This window comes from Pseudophryne corroboree, chromosome 2 (genome assembly GCF_028390025.1).
Source record: "Pseudophryne corroboree isolate aPseCor3 chromosome 2, aPseCor3.hap2, whole genome shotgun sequence".
NCBI classification, from domain to species: domain Eukaryota; kingdom Metazoa; phylum Chordata; class Amphibia; order Anura; family Myobatrachidae; genus Pseudophryne; species Pseudophryne corroboree.
The window spans coordinates 564,941,494-564,959,805 of record NC_086445.1 but is presented as its reverse complement, the minus strand read 5'-3'; the positions used below and the strand labels follow the sequence as shown (position 1 = coordinate 564,959,805).

Sequence of the window (18,312 nt, the reverse complement as noted above, 5' to 3'; positions counted from 1 at the left end):
TCATAACTTTTTGTTTGCAAAGTAAAAAATAAAATATCATATTGACTTTTTTAATTGAAAGGAATACTTTATGTTAGCTTGTTAAAAACAACTACAACAACAAATTCGCCTCTATCCCCCTTAAACTTCCTATCCGATGACGTCAGCCTATATTTCTACACTAGGTGAGTAGAGGAAAAAACATAACAAAAAAAACACAGACATATTGGGGAAAAACGGGTCAGCTTTATCTAATTATTTATTGAGAGGCGGGAAAAGGTAAGTGGCCAAGAAAGAACAGCCCTAGTCACAGTGTCATCATCTTAAGTAATAATTTAATAAAAGGTATAGATGGAGGCCAACTGCCAGCCATCACCAACAGCACAAAGTACTCAAACTCTGGTATCTGGATAGTAGGTCAACAGTACTTAGATTGACAGACAATAGGTCAACCACTATAGGTCTACATGGACAAAGTTGACATGGGAAAAGGATAACACAGTAAAATAGTTGACCCGGGACAGGTCAATGCATGAAAAAGTCGACATGGGTTTTTTACAATTTTTTTTACCTTTTTTCATATTTTACCGTCCACGTAAACTATGATTGGGAATAGTAACATAGCGAGTGAAGCGAGCCATGCAAGGGGACACAGTGCACTCTTTGGGGTTGCAGATCATTATATACAAGACACCTAAAACATTCAAAAATGTAATTGACCTTTTCATGTGTTGACCTGTCCCATGTCATTCTTTTTCCCATGTCGACCATGTCCATGTTGTCCAATAGTTGTCGATATATTGACTGTCGACCTAATCCAGGATGACCAGTTGATCCATAACCCCAAACTACTGCCCTGCCAACTACACACAAAAAGGCCCAAAAAGACCAGTGGTGTTGCTGATCCCATTAGGGTAGAATAAGCCGAAATACATGTATTGGTGGGGAGAATACCTTAAGACCTACAACATGACAGACACTTTTACAATTATTTTCCACCAAACAAATTAGCTGACAATCACAATAAGCAGTTGGGTGGGGGGGGGGGGGGGGGGGTGGAACTTCCAAGGAGGTAAGAGACCAAAAAATCACTATTATAAGTCAGTAACTCAGCCCCAAAACTCCACCCCTTCACTGTTACAGGACTATTCAAATCAGATCATAAAATAGGGGATACCACTTAATATTTTTATACCTTGCTCCTAATGTATTCTGACACATCCTAGTACAGTAGTTTAAACTCAGGCATACATATGAAATGACTTCTCTCTTACAAATGTTCTAGGTCCAGTGATTCCAAGCAAGAAAACGTTTTGTACTGTATGCATTTTTTGTTTAAAATATATCCTATTACTATTACAATGATTGTGTTTAGATATGTCTCATAAAATGCACCAATTAACATGGGGTAAGCACTGCTTGTTTCTTCAAAATGTGACTTTATATTATTCTTATATATGCACTACAAAAACAGCAACAAATACCATAACTTATAAATGTACATTTTTACAAGTAGAATAATTATATTTTGATTATGTAAATCAGCCAGTTATATAACAATATTTTTATTTACATGATAATAATTTCTTACCAGTACAGTAGTGACAATGAGTGTCCGATTTGTCATTTATATAACAATATTTTTATTTAAATGATAATTATTTCTTACCAGTACAGTAGTGACAATGAGTGTCCGATTTGTCAAAGACTCACTGACATTTGGTCCTCGTCCTTTAGCAACCTCAGTGATGTTCAGGCCATCAGTGGGGTTCCATGTTCCCACCTAAAAAGAAATAACATATATGTATATAGTAAATAAATTTTCCTATGGTGAATATTTATAGTTAATCCATGATCCTATTATGTTGTTCCCTGTCTTACAGAAAGAAACATTCAGGACCACGTAATAGCTTGCATTTGCAGCCACTGCCTGGCGCGATTTTGGTGATACAGCCAGCTACAAGATTTAAGCGCTAAGTCATGTTAAGACAAATCCTGTTGTTTTTTTTTGTCTTATAACAGATTGCCATTTTAAATCTAGCAGTTACTGTATATAACTTAAGTTGCACTGGTGTCTGCAAATCACGGGCTATTGTCGTACACTTGGGCTTCAGACTTGGAAGTTATGACACTTCAGTACTCCACACAAGTAATAATCCAGTGGCCACTAGGGAACAAGCAAGTTCTACTCTAACATTTCTGGTTGGAAGATTTTGGTTTCAGTGTCTTATTCCCATAAACTAATATACTTTACTGTTTATCAATAAGTTTCCTTTTGTTCTTCCCTCTGATAGAGCTAAGTATGTTAAGTAAATTACCTAGAGCATACATTATACTTTTGTAATGTACATGATATTGCCTATACTGTACCATACTTGCCTATTATACCTGAATGTCAGGGAGAAACACTGAAATAGTGGTGATCTCTCTGACTCCCTGAAGAGTCCAGCAATCTCCCTGAGGTCACGTTGGGCGTGATGTCCACAACACAGTTATAACACTATAGCTCTCCAACCACCATGGAGGACACACTGATGAGAAGAATACGTAGGATGTGTGCTACAAGTAAATGGCCACCGCTCTCCAGCACATAGATGGCTACATAAGCGGCCACATATTTTTTTTTATGTAACAAACTATAGGGGTCTATTTACTAAACCTTGGATGGAGATATAGTGGACAGAAATAAAGGGGCAGATGTATTAACCTGGAGAAGGCATAAGGAAGTGATAAGTATGTGCAAGTTGATAAAGGCACCAGCCAATCAGCTCCAATATGTAAATTAACCGTTAGGATCTGATTGGCTGGTGCCTTTATCACCTTGCACATATCACTGGTTTATCACTTCCTTATGCCTTCTCCAGGTTAATACATCTGCTACAAAGAACCAGCCAATCAGGTCCTAACTGCCATGCTACAGGCTGAGTTTGAAAAATGACAGTTACGAGCTGATTGGTTGGTACTTTATCTCCGTCCACTTTACCTCTGTCCAAGGCTTAGTAAATAGACCCGTATGTAACTGCTTTGGGGGTCAATTACAGTTGGATGCAAATTAATTTAATTGACACGCCTCTAAGACAAAGCAGTACACGCCTTATTCAGCAATCTCTCTGAAATAATTTTTCAAAAGTAAGCAACTATCTTATGTAGAAATAAAATGTGTATTTACTGTACTTGCGGTATCATGTTGTGCTCGAGGACTATTTACAGTTTAACATTAACCGATTTCATAAAACTGCCAATGTAAGGCCAAATATAGAAAGCACATTTTAAAAAAGCCCTTAAACTATCCACATACACGGAGACCAAGCCAAGTGTCGAGAAAGGATCACTGTGTTATTTGGTAGTTACATTTAGTAAAATGTGGCTGTACAGCACTGACAATTAGCAGGATTTCTTCCATCCACACAGGGGCCTGTTACTGCAGTTGGAAAATGACTAAGCACACAGGTCAATACCAATCATGTTCCGACCAAGAAGATAACGAAACTCACTGGCAACATTTATCTCTTTTAATCTACAGTATGTCCTTATTTTACACAACTAGTAGAATAGACATAAAGCAACAATAAATCAGAAAGTAAAGTCTTATACATATGTATGACTATGCATATGCAGATGTCTCCAAACTTAAGCTGGGTACACACTAGATGATATGCTCCATGAGCGATATCGTCAGTGTTTTCTCTTGAACTCCAGGGCAAATGAGTGCATACACACTAAACAATATGCTGTAGCTAACGATATCATTTAGTGAAGTCATGCTGCCACCACCCCGACTGTGCAGTTTCAGACGATATAGTCAATATTGACCTGCATGTACAGGTGACAGAAGGCCCAAGGGAGTGCGCATCATTGACTAAATAGTGCATACACACTGGATGATATTGTTCAAATATGTTGTTATGATCCATATAGTTAATAAACATTGATTAGTGTGTACCCAGCTTTAGATTTCAGCAAAAATTACACAAGGAAACCATAAACTGCATTTTTAAGACATCACTGTAGCAATGACATCTAGCATTACATAAAGCCTTACATGTTCTCATTTCTAAAGGCTGCAGATGCTCTATTACTTTCAGTGCATACAGTATCTTTTTAACTTAGCTGCTAAAAATTCGAATTAACAAATGTTAAACCTTTAGGTGGCATGGGTGCTCTAATTATGCTCTACACCATCATGGATACCCACGTGTAACACCTGGCATACAGTACGTCTGGCGCAATTTCTGATGTTATTGAGCTAGACACCACTTGGGATGCACCTGACTCAATTTATGTAACTAAATAAACATTTTTTTTACATGTATATTTACATTTGGAGAGTCAATATGTCCACTTGTAGAAGAGTTTACAATATTATTCAAGAACAGCAGACATACAGTAAGAACATTTTCTTAAAGATTCATTCATGTTTACGAACAGGGAACACTTTGTAATATAAAAAAAGAAACAAATGACACTGCTAATGAAGATGGTGGATTACTGACATACCACATTTGTCACCATGCACAACCTGTATCCCAATAATACATTGGTAAACTACAATTATAAGTATACAGTATAAGCGCAATGGGATTAAATCATGAGGGGTTTGAGTGTTGCACCTTTAATAATGTGCTGGTAGTTTCCCCTTTAAGGGAGTTAGCCTAATTTTTAACAGCCAACAGCATTTAAGTAGGGAGGAATTTTGTAGTTAATAGTGGAGTGAGGGAGAATATCTGCCTCTATTTCTGGTTTTCCCACCCTTCCACCCTTTTGTGTATGGTTAGTTAGTGGGTGGGCAGTAAAGAAAGGTAGTTTGTTAAGTTTTAGGCTTAGTGGCTGCGCTCTCCTTGCATCAGAGTATGTGTTCTGGATAGGAAATGCTTACACCACCTGAATGGGTGGGATGTAAAATGGAGAGTAGAACACCAATGTTTTAATTGTGTGTGGGTGTGTTTGGTTGTCCTGACAGTCCGTGAGTTAGTAAGATATATATATATATATATATATATATATATATATATACACAGTGGGGCAAAAAAGTATTTTGACAGCCACCGATTGCGCAAGGTGACCCACTTAAAAAGATGAGAGAGGTCTTTCATTTTCAACCATGGGTACACTTTAACTGTGAGTGACAGAATCTGAAAAAAAACAAAAAAAAACAGGAAATCACATTGTATGATTTTTAAACAATTTACTTTTATATTCTTGTGGAAAAAAAATATTTGGACACCTACCAAGCAGCAAGATTTCTGGCTCTCACAGACCTATTACATCTTCTTTAAGAAGCTCTTCTATCCTCTACTTGTTACCTGTATTAATGGCACCTGTTTGAACTGGTTATCTGTATAAAAGACACCTGTCCACACCCTCAAACAGTCAGACTGCTACCTCTCCACCATGGCCAAGACCAGATAGCTGTCTAAGGACACCAGGGACAAAATTGTAGAGCTGCACAAAGCTGGGATGAGCTACTCGACAATAGGCAAGCAGCCTGGTGAGAAGAGATCAACTGTTTGCGCAATTATTCAAAAATGGAAGAACTACAAGATCACTGACAATCTCCCTCGACCTGAGGCTCTATGCAAGATATCACCTCGTGGGGTATCAATGATCTTGAGAACGGTGAGGAATCAGCCCAGAACTACATGGGGGGACCTGGTCAATGACCTCAAGAGAGCTGGGACCACAGTCATAAAGGATACCATTAGTAACACATTACGTCATCGAGGATTGAAATCCTGCAGCGCCCGAAAGGTCCCCCTGCTTAAGCCAGCACATGTCCAAGCCCGTCTAAAGTTTACCAGTGACCATCTGGATGATCCAGAGGAGGATTGGGAGAATGTAATGTGGTCAGATGAGAGCAACATCAAACTTTTTGGTATAAACACCACTCGCCGTGTTTGGAGGGAGAAGAATGGTGAATGGCATCCCAAGAACACCATACCCACTGTGAAGCATGGGGGTCCGTTTATATACAAAAAGAGAAGATCGCATACAATTTTGTTCATATGAGTTATCTTCCCTGGGGGGTGCTGCCACAGGCAAGATAGAGTAATACGTATACAAAAAAGAGAAAAACGAGATTGCCTGATAGTGGTGCACACTAATAGTAATAAAATTTAACTTTTAATTCATATTATTAAAAAACAGAGTTGTCTGTACTGATAAGAAACCAGCCTCATGAAAACAGTTACAATAACGTAACATTCACAGCATCGTATGAGTCATAGTTAAACTATGTAACTGGGTTACCAATAAAGAGCATAGATAGAGTGTGACAACATTATCTAACAACTGCCTGTGCTGGTAAGAGCCAATTTGATGAGAAATAGCTACAATATTGAAACATTTGGAATCATACATGAAGCTAGAGTCAAGCTCTATGAATTGTGCTGCTAATGGAGGGCATAAACATTGCATGACTATCTCTATTAATAGCTGTCTATGTAGAGGAGATTTAACCTCACATAACTGACTACAGCATTAAAGTATTTGTGGCACTATATGAATTATAGCTAGACTGTGTGAGTACATTATAAATTAAGAACACACAGGTAATCTCCTATATATTTGGCTACATCTGTGACTCTGTGCCTGGCCGTAACGCTGGGTGGAGTCACAGCGGTGGGCGGAGTCAGCAAGTCTCTGCTCCTGCTGCCTGTCCATCTCTCTCTCTCCCCTCCCCCACCCATCAGCAGCTCTGACTCCCAGGCCGCGGCGCCGGGCCAACAACAACGGCTGATGCCGCCCCAGGCATACACATTAGGAGGGACGGGTGGCGCAGGAGAAGGCTTTCATAGCCCTCCCTGCCCCGCGTACACAGACCCGCCGCCTCCTCCGCACACATCCAGCTGTCCGCTCTCCTGCTGTGACAGGAGGCGAGTGCTGCAGTGACGTCATCTCCTGCAGCACTAGCCTCCTGTCACAGAGAAGAGCCGCCACACACACTCCAGTCTCCGGGGGTTGCCAGCATCTACAGGCAAGCTGGAAACACCCCCGGAGCGAGAGAAAACATACCCGCGAGGCCACGCCCTTTTCACAGCAGGTCACGCCCCCTTTTCGGCCGCGGGGAGGGGTGAGAGATGTGTGTAACAGTAATACTGACCCGGTGACGCCTCTGGACACTACTGTTTACCAGCCTGCAGCAGCCGCCCACAGCCTCAACGGTGAGTCCCTCCGGCCATCCTACCCACTAATTCTATGTGTGGGCGCCACTTTACACAAGTCTCCTCTTCTGGTGCCCTCCCCCTCCACTACTTTCCCCCTCTCTTCATCAGCTTCCTCACTGGGGACCCTCCCTGCCCACCCGCATCTCTATATCCCCTCCCTACCGCCCTGCGTCTCTCTATCCCCTCCCTACCGCCCTGCGTCTATCCCCTCCCTACCGCCCACGTCTCTCTATCCCCTCCCTGCCACCCTGCATCTCTCTATCCCCTCCCTACCGCCCTGCGTCTCTTTATCCCCTCGCTACCGCCCTGCGTCTCTCTATCCCCTCCCTACCGCCCCGCGTCTCTCTATCCCCTCCCAGCCGCCCCGCCTCTCTGTATCCTCTACCTGCTGCCCCGCGTCTCTGTATCCCCTCCCCAACACCCTGCATCTCTGTATCCCCTCCCTACCGCCCACGTCTCTCTCTCCCCTCCCTGCCACCCTGCATCTCTCTATCCCCTCCCATCCGCCCTGCCTCTCTGTATCCTCTATCTGCTGCCCCGCGTCTCTGTATCCCCTCCCTAACACCCTGCCTCTCTGTATCCCCTCCCTACCGCCCCGCGTCTCTCTATCCCCTCCCTACCACCCTTCATCTCTCTATCCCCTCCCTACCATCCCACGTCTCTGTATCCCCTCCTCCCTACGCCTCTGTATCCCCACCCTACCACCCCGCTTCTCTCTATCCCCTCCCTACCGCCCTGCGTCTCTCTATCCCCTCCCTACCGCCCTGCATCTCTCTATCCCCTCCCTGCCGCCCTGCGTCTCTCTATCCCCTCCCTGCCGCCCTGCGTCTCTCTATCCCCTCCGTACCGCCCTGCATCTGTGTGCCCTCCCTACCGCCCTGTGTCTCTGTATCCCCTCTCTACCGCTCTGCGTCTCTGTATCCCCTCCCTACCGCCCTGCGTCTCTGTATCCCCTCCCTACCGCTCTGCATCTCTGTATCCCCTCCCTACCGCCCTGTGTCTCTGTATCCCCTCCCTACCACTCTGCACCTCTCTTTCCCCTCCCTACCGCCCTGTGTCTCTGTATCCCCTCCATACCGCTCTGCGTCTCTGCATCCCCTCTCTACCGCTCTGCGTCTCTCTATCCCCTCCCTACCGCCCGCATCTCTCTATCCCCTCCCTACTGCCTACGTCTTTCTATCCCCTCCCTGCCACCCTGTGTCTCCCTATCCCCTCCCTACCGCCCTGCATCTCTCTATCCCCTCCCTACCGCCCTGCGTCTATCTATCCCCTCCCTACCGCCCCGCATCTCTCTATCCCCTCCCAGCCGCCTGCCTCTCTGTATCCTCTACCTGCTGCCCCGCGTCTCTGTATACCCTCCCCAACACCCTGCATCTCTGTATCCCCCCCTACCGCCCACGTCTCTCTATCCCCTCCCTACCACCCTGCGTCTCTTTATCCCCTCCCTGCCGCCCTGCGTCTCTCTATCTCCTCTGTACCGCCCTGCGTCTGTGTGCCCTCCCTACCGCCCTGTGTCTCTGTATCCCCTCTCTACCGCTCTGCGTCTCTGTATCCCCTCCCTACCGCCCTGCGTCTCTGTATCCCCTCCCTACCGCTCTGCATCTCTGTATCCCCTCCCTACCGCCCTGTGTCTCTGTATCCCCTCCCTACCGATCGGCACCTCTCTTTCCCCTCCCTACCGCCCTGTGTCTCTGTATCCCCTACCTACCGCTCTGCGTCTCTGTATCCCCTCTCTACCGCTCTGCATCTCTCTATCCCCTCCCTACCGCCCGCATCTCTCTATCCCCTCCCTACTGCCCACGTCTTTCTATCCCCTCCCTGCCACCCTGCGTCTCCCTATCCCCTCCCTACCGCCCTGCATCTCTCTATCCCCTCCCTACCGCCCTGCGTCTCTCTATCCCCTCCCTACCGTCCCGCATCTCTCTATCCCCTCCCAGCCGCCCGCCTCTCTGTATCCTCTACCTGCTGCCCCGCGTCTCTGTATCCCCTCGCTAACACCCTGCAACTCTGTATCCCCTCCCTACCGCCGCGCGTCTCTCTACCCCCTCCCTACCCGCCCTGCGTCTCTCTATCCCCTCCCTACCGTCCCACATCTCTGTATCCCCTCCTCCCTACGCCTCTGTATCCCCACCCTACCACGCCGCTTCTCTCTATCCCCTCCCTTCCGCCCTGCGTCTCTCTATCCCCTCCCTACCGCCCTGCGTCTCTCTATCCCCTCCCTGCCACCCTGCGTCTCTCTATCCCCTCCCTGCCGCCCTGCGTCTCTCTATCCCCTCCCTACCACCCTGCGTCTGTGTGCCCTCCCTACCGCCCTGTGTCTCTGTATCCCCTCTCTACCGTTCTGCGTCTCTGTATCCCCTCCCTACTGCCCTGCGTCTCTGTATCCCCTCCCTACCGCTCTGCGTCTCTGTATCCCCTCCCTACCGCCCTGTGTCTCTGTATACCCTCCCTACCGCTCTGCGTCTCTCTTTCCCCTCCCTACCGCCCTGTGTCTCTGTATCCCCTCCCTACTGCTCTGCATCTCTGTATCCCCTCCCTACCGCTCTGCGTCTCTTTATCACCTCCCTACCGCTCTGCGTTTCTGTATCCCCTCCCTACGGCCCTGTGTTTCTGTATCTCCTCCCTACCGTCCCGCGTCTCTGTATCCCCTCCCTACCGCCGTGTATCCCATACACGGTCCATACCACTGGCTCCTTGATACTTCCCTGACAAACCCTCACCAGGAGTACAGGAGCCATAACCCCCTGCGGTGCCCCCCATAGTTACTGGTATATCGGTGATGCTCCGCTCTGCCGCCTCCTCCCTATCCCTCACACAGCAAGCGCAGGGCGCAAGCCCAGCACCGAGCACATGACTGCGCTGTCCATGCCCATTGGCCCTGGTACCAGCTCCAGCCATCGCCCCCTCCTCCTACTGCACCTGAGGGGGGCGTGCACATAGCACATGCAGAGGGGACTGGTGCACCTGTGGCCGCGTGGAGACCTTGCGTGCACAACATGTCCGTGTTGCTACACCTGAAGGCTGGTACGGTGTAGAGAGAGGACACAGCTGCCCCTGCTCCGCATTGTACCAGCACACCATTTACCTCTTCATGCGGGTATGTCTATATCACATACATCCTTATCCGTGTCCTATATATTGTTACAAATAAAATGACATAGGTATAGGTCCCGCACCCCATCCCCACACACCTGCATCCACCTCCCCGTCCACTCGAAGCATCTACATACTCCCTGCCTCATCCGCGGTCCCCCCCGCACCCGCTACATTCTGTACATCGTGCCTTGCAGGCACTGTTCACGCCGTCGCAAGGGGCTACGCCCCCTTCACCATTGGAAGCACTTTCGTCGTGCAATATTTAACCACTAACAAACCTAGGAATACAGGTAATACTCATACAAATATTGAACCGCAGCAAGGCGTGCAGGGGTTAAGGCGGCGTAGCCCCTTCCGACGGTGTAAAGAGCGCCCGTAGGGCGCGATGAAGCACCTAGTATACCAATATTTGTTAGATTCTCAGAATATAGCCAAGTGAGGACTGGTTTGCCCACTGGGATAAATGAGCTCTAAGGAATCACATATACACTGTGTATATATATGAAGTAATAAAATCACCTATAATCACTTTGCTGTGAAGAAATGCATCTTTATATTAATCAGCATTTCTGACAGTATTGAACTTTAATTTTTTCAATAAGGACATATAAAATTGGGGCACTGTGTCTATTTGGACTCTTATGTGGTACAATAAAAGAAAAAACAACGAAAGACAAGACAAAAGAAATCCTTTTCGGGAGCACTCTTATTTGAAAATAGTGATGATAATTAAATAATATGTAGTGAAATGATATGATGATATTTCTAAAACTTAACTTTTATTCTATTCCATTAAAATATCGACCTATATGGTCCAGACATATTTAAATATCTATTATTCAAAATAGAAGAGAGAAAGGTGAAATATAGATGAGATGAATAAAAGTGAGCAGATAAGAACTGCCCCACCAGTGTATTCACATGAAGATATAGGTGATCATCTTAGTGATATCCACAGTGCCTGGTATTCCTAAGCGGTCCCCCTTCAAAGTACTAACCAGGTCTATCCTATCAGCTTCCGAGATAGAAGATCGGGCTACTCTCAGGATAGTACGACCTTGAATGATAAGGATGACATATGAAGGAAGAGAGAACCCACTTCTGCTGTCTGTACTCTGCCTGTTATACGTCTCTGGAACAATTGGCCCCAGGCTTTTCCAGATGAGAGAGTGTTGGAAGAAAGAACCATCACCAGTTTTAATTGGGGAAGATCATGAATTATTTGGTCTACTTCCACTCAGAATTAGGGCAGAAGGAAGAAGGGAGCACTTCTGCTTTCTGTTGTGACAGCCAAATGTACGCTGGGGAGGGCGGAACCCTTGCCAGCACAGCTATCAGCCAGATGAGAGAGTGCTGAGAGAAGATAAAGTTCTGATGAGTAATCAGAAATGTATAGTTTGTATAAATTAATTAATTCCAGTAGCATGATGTAACTAATCTCCTCTTATTCTCCTATGTCATACATACAGTATTTTACATATACAGGAAATCAATACTTTCTGAATAAATTATATCCTGAGTCTTAGCCAATCATCATATGCTGGTGATTCAGGTGAGGTATTTAGACAGGGGTGGCATATCGTAGTGATCTCACAAAATCGTGAATATCTAAAATATCTTGAAAAAATACTTATTGGCAGGAAGTTCCTAATCTCTCACATAAAGATATAAAAGAAACAGTGTTGCAGAAAAATACTCCAGCAGAAGATCTGCAAGTTCAGTTAGTTGTCACATAAAGATATGAAAGAAACAAAGTTGCAACAAAAGTTTTCCAGCAAACAATCTACAGATATAGTCACTTAGTAAATCAACCTTGTAAAGCTTATAGCAATTCTGCAATTGGAGAAAGAACACCGACTTCTAAGCTTGTAACAAAATTGATCCTCAATACACTTAATTGTATAAATAATTCATACTGAATAATGTATTTAAACACATGCATGAATGTCAAATATAACAACAATAATAACAAAAAATAACAAAAATAGCAAGAGCACCTTGTTAGCACCAGAATTTAAGGAGCTCTGCTTTAAGATTTCATACGTATATTTGAACTTTTATCAGTTCAGTAATGAATAAACCACCTAGATGGAAAATTGGTGTGCAGCCGGTATATTGATTGTAACAAGGTATAGCGTGTTTAAGCAAATGCATGAATGTCAAATATAGCAAGATAGCAAAAATAACAATAATAACAGAAATGGCAAGGGCATCTTGCTAGCACCAGAATACAAGGAGCTCTATTTTGAGATTTCATACGTATATTTGAAGTTATATCAGTTCAGTAATGAATGGATCACCTGAATGAAAAAATGATGTGCAACAAATAAATCGATTGTGACAAAATATAGCATAAATATGCAACACATATGATTTTGCAACATGTATAATTTTTAAATGAAATAAGTGCACCTTTTTTATGCTTTCACTATCGTGCATCAAATGAGGACAACATAAAGTAATCTAGAATAATGAGGATATCAGCAAAAATATATATCAGAAAGAGTATATATTTTTTGTTTGTGCAATTAGGTATTGAGTCATGTACAGGGGTATGGGTATTATAACCCCTGATATTAATCCTCAATTGGTAGCATACACTGTAGAGGCAGGGGGGAGAGAGTGGAAAGCGTAATGGGTATGGCCGTCAGTGGAAAATGTGATTTATGGTAATATTCAATTAATCACCACTCTAGCCAAATCGAAGTACCGATCTGACACCCTCAGTTTCTAATCCAACCCACTCCTGCTTCCCCTAATGCGCCTTCCACCATATATCGGGAGTGCATATGCGTGAATATCCTGGATAATTAACCTCAAGTGCCGTTGTATGGTGTGGGGCAGGGAGTGGGGGATAAGCGGGGGGAGAAAGGTTTTGAGATAATGTGACCGTGGAGAAGTTATGCAGAGTTTTGCCGTGATATTTACCAATCGCCGCTCCAACAGTTTTGGATGGTCCTCCAGGACACACATGTGAGGCGAGGGGAAAGTGGGAGCGGGCCGAGCCGTTTGCGGAGATGACAAACTAAACGCCGGCATCCAAAACTCTGAAAAAAAAACTGAGGGTGTCAGATCGGTACTTCGATTTGGCTAGAGTGGTGATTAATTGAATATTACCATAAATCACATTTTCCACTGACGGCCATACCCATTACGCTTTCCACTCTCTCCCCCCTGCCTCTACAGTGTATGCTACCAATTGAGGATTAATATCAGGGGTTATAATACCCATACCCCTGTACATGACTCAATACCTAATTGCACAAACAAAAAATATATACTCTTTCTGATATATATATTTTTGCTGATATCCTCATTATTCTAGATTACTTTATGTTGTCCTCATTTGATGCACGATAATGAAAGCATAAAAAAGGTGCACTTATTTCATTTAAAAATTATACATGTTGCAAAATCATATGTGTTGCATATTTATGCTATATTTTGTCACAATCGATTTATTTGTTGCACATCATTTTTTCATTCAGGTGATCCATTCATTACTGAACTGATATAACTTCAAATATACGTATGAAATCTCAAAATAGAGCTCCTTGTATTCTGGTGCTAGCAAGATGCTCTTGCCAATTCTGTTATTATTGTTATTTTTGCTATCTTGCTATATTTGACATTCATGCATTTGCTTAAACACGCTATACCTTGTCACAATCAATATACCGGCTGCACACCAATTTTCCATCTAGGTGGTTTATTCATTACTGAACTGATAAAAGTTCAAATATACGTATGAAATCTTAAAGCAGAGCTCCTTAAATTCTGGTGCTAACAAGGTGCTCTTGCTATTTTTGTTATTTTTTGTTATTATTGTTGTTATATTTGACATTCATGCATGTGTTTAAATACATTATTCAGTATGAATTATTTATACAATTAAGTGTATTGAGGATCAATTTTGTTACAAGCCTAGAAGTCAGTGTTCTTTCTCCAATTGCAGAATTGCTATAAGCTTTACAAGGTTGATTTACTAAGTGACTATATCTGTAGATTGTTTGCTGGAAAACTTTTGTTGCAACTTTGTTTCTTTCATATCTTTATGTGACAACTAACTGAACTTGCAGATCTTCTGCTGGAGTATTTTTCTGCAACACTGTTTCTTTTATATCTTTATGTGAGAGATTAGGAACTTCCTGCCAATAAGTATTTTTTCAAGATATTTTAGATATTCACGATTTTGTGAGATCACTACGATATGCCACCCCTGTCTAAATACCTCACCTGAATCACCAGCATATGATGATTGGCTAAGACTCAGGATATAATTTATTCAGAAAGTATTGATTTCCTGTATATGTAAAATACTGTATGTATGACATAGGAGAATAAGAGGAGATTAGTTACATCATGCTACTGGAATGAATTAATTTATACAAACTATACATTTCTGATTACTCATCAGAACTTTATCTTCTCTCAGCACTCTCTCATCTGGCTGATAGCTGTGCTGGCAAGGGTTCCGCCCTCCCCAGCGTACATTTGGCTGTCACAACAGAAAGCAGAAGTGCTCCCTTCTTCCTTCTGCCCTAATTCTGAGTGGAAGTAGACCAAATAATTCATGATCTTCCCCAATTAAAACTGGTGATGGTTCTTTCTTCCAACACTCTCTCATCTGGAAAAGCCTGGGGCCAATTGTTCCAGAGATGTATAACAGGCAGAGTACAGACAGCAGAAGTGGGTTCTCTCTTCCTTCATATGTCATCCTTATCATTCAAGGTCGTACTATCCTGAGAGTAGCCCGATCTTCTATCTCGGAAGCTGATAGGATAGACCTGGTTAGTACTTTGAAGGGGGACCGCTTAGGAATACCAGGCACTGTGGTTATCACTAAGATGATCACCTATACCTTCATGTGAATACACTGGTGGGGCAGTTCTTATCTGCTCACTTTTATTCATCTCATCTATATTTCACCTTTCTCTCTTCTATTTTGAATAATAGATATTTAAATATGTCTGGACCATATAGGTCGATATTTTAATGGAATAGAATAAAAGTTAAGTTTTAGAAATATCATCATATCATTTCACTACATATTATTTAATTATCATCACTATTTTCAAATAAGAGTGCTCCCGAAAAGGATTTCTTTTGTCTTGTCTTTCGTTGTTTTTTCTTGTAGTTGATCTACAAAAGTTTTTTGGGAGCACCACCAATAAACAAGGTGCCTCAAAGGATTTGAATATTGGCACCATCTATATTGGTTATTTTCAGATATCTTCATATTCAAATGTGGCTTCACAGTACACAACTAGTGCGGAACTGACAAACCATTTTTCAAGTGGTACAATAAAAGAAAGTGATCACCTAGGGATTTTTGTGACCACACTGACTTATTAAAAACTTCTGGAGTGATCCTCACTTATATATAGACTGTATGTCAGCATATTTTGTCACTTTTCTTTCTTTTTCACTTCTATATTTTATTTTATATTTCGCAATGTTTTTTAAAAATATGAATTAAAAGTTAAATTTTATTACTATTAGTGTGCACCACTATCAGGCAATCTCGTTTTTCTCTTTTTTGTATAAGCATGGGGGTGGAAACATCATGCTTTGGGGCTGCTTTTCTGCAAAGGGGACAGGATGACTGATCCGTATTAAGGAGAGGATGAATGGGGCCATGTATCATGAGATTTTGGGCAAAAACCTCCTTCCCTCAGTAAGAGCATAGAAGATGGAACGTGGCTGGGTCTTCCAGCATGACAGTGACCCCAAACACACCACCCGGGCAACTAAGGAGTGGCTCCGTAAGAAGTATTTAAAGGTCCTGGATTGGCCTAGCCAGTCTCCAGACCTCAACCCAATAGAAAATCTGTGGAGGGAGTTGAAAGTCCGTGTTGTCCGGTGACAGCCCCAAAACATGACAGCTCTAGAGAAGATCTGCATGGAAAAGTGGGCCAAAATACCTTCTACAGTGTGTGCAAATGGTTTGCCTAACCTGGTCAAGAACTATAAGAAACGTTTGACCTCTGTAATTGCCAACCGAGGTTATATTACAAAGTATTGAGTTAAACTTTCTGATTGTCCAAATATTTATTTTCCACAAGAATATTCAAATATATTGTTTAAAAATCATACAATGTGATTTCCTAGGTTGTTTTTTTTCAGATTCGGTCTCTCACAGTTGAAGTGTACCTATGATGGAAATTACAGACCTCTCCCATCTTTTTAACTGGGTCAACTTGCACATACGGTGGCTGTCCAAATACTTTTTGCCCCACTGTATGTATGTATGTATGTATATATATATATATATATATATATATATATATATAAAACACTAAAATAACACATCCTAGATCTGAATGAATGAAATATTCTTATTAAATACTTTGTTCTTTACATAGTTGAATGTGCTGACAACAAAATCACACAAAAATTATCAATGGAAATCAAATTTATTAACCCATGGAGGTCTGGATTTGGAGTCACCCTCAAAATTAAAGTGGAAAAACACACTACAGGCTGATCCAACTTTGTTGTAATGTCCTTAAAACAAGTCAAAATGAGGCTCAGTAGTGTGTGTGGCCTCCACGTGCCTGTATGACCTCCCTGCAACCCACACAAATGGCTCAGGTAGTGCAGCTCATCCAGGATGGCACATCAATGCGAGCTGTGGCAAGAAGGTTTGTGCTGTGTCTGTCAGCATAGTGTCCAGGGCATGGAGGCGCTACCAGGAGACAGGCCAGTACATCAGGAGACGTGGAGGGGGCCGTAGAAGGGCAACAACCCTGCAGCAGGACCGCTACCTCCGCCTTTGTGCAAGGAGGAACAGGAGGAGCACTGCCAGAGCCCTGCAAAATGACCTCCAGCAAGCTACAAATGTGCATGTGTCTACTCAAACGATCAGAAACAGACTCCATGAGGGTGGTATGAGGGCCCGACGCCCACAGGTGGGGGTTGTGCTTACAGCCCAACACCATGCAGGATGTTTGGCATTTGCCAGAGAACACCAAGATTGGCAAATTCGCCACTGGCGCCCTGTGCTCTTCACAGATGAAAGCAGGTTCTCACTGAGCACATGTGACAGACGTGACAGAGTCTGGAGACGCCAAGGAGAACGCTCTGCCTGCAACATCCTCCAGCATGACCAGTTTGGCAGTGGGTCAGTAATGGTGTGAGGTGGCATTTCTTTGGGGGGCCGCACAGCCCTCCATGTGCTCGCCAGAGGTAGCCTGACTGCCATTAGGTACCGAGATGAGATCCTCTGACCCCTTGTGAGACCATATGCTGGTGCGGTTGGCCCTGGGTTCCTCCTAATGCAAGACAATGCTAGACCTCATGTTGCTGGAGTGTGTCAGCAGTTCCTGCAAGACGAAGGCATTGATGCTATGGACTGGCCCGCCCGTTCCCCAGACCTGAATCCAGTTGAGCACATCTGGGACATCATGTCTCGCTCCATCCACCAATGCCACGTTGCACCACAGTCTGTCCAGGAGTTGGCGGATGCTTTAGTCCAGGTCTGGGAAGAGATCCCTCAGGAGACCATCTGCCACCTCATCAGGAGCATGCCCAGGCGTTGTAGGGAGGTCATACAGGCAAGAGGAGGCCACAGACACTACTGAGCCTCATTTTAACTTGTTTTAAGGACATTACATCAAAGTTGGATCAGCCTGTAGTGTGTTTTTCCACTTTAATTTTGAGGGTGACTCCAAATCCAGACCTCCATGGGTTAATAAATTTGATTTCCATTGATAATTTTTGTGTGATTTTGTTGTCAGCACATTCAACTATGTAAAGAACAAAGTATTTAATAAGAATATTTCATTCATTCAGATCTAGGATGTGTTATTTTAGTGTTCCCTTAATTTTTTTGAGCAGTGTATATATATATATATATATATATGTGTAGACCCAGCACTGTATTTAAATCAATCAATGTTAATATGTCTCTATAGCCATTTAGTAGTTGGTTTGCTTTATTTAACATGTATCTGATGGCACAACAGAGTTTATTTTTTATAAGATGCTTTAGTGGCACAAGGGTTAAACCAGAGTGTCAGCAGACGTTGCTTCCGTTTATTGTAGGATTAACTAAGGGCTGAATAAAGCATCT

At 43.4% G+C, this 18,312-nt stretch overlaps 1 protein-coding gene across 1 annotated transcript in view; it reads right to left on the bottom strand.

The window, feature by feature from the left end:
- Positions 1-18,312, bottom strand: part of GRIK3 (glutamate ionotropic receptor kainate type subunit 3) — a 982,272-nt gene that overhangs the window by 333,506 nt on the left and 630,454 nt on the right. The window contains exon 9 of the mRNA XM_063954369.1: positions 1,649-1,762. Coding sequence (XP_063810439.1) covers positions 1,649-1,762 — 114 coding nt within the window. The remainder of the gene's footprint in view (positions 1-1,648; positions 1,763-18,312) is intronic.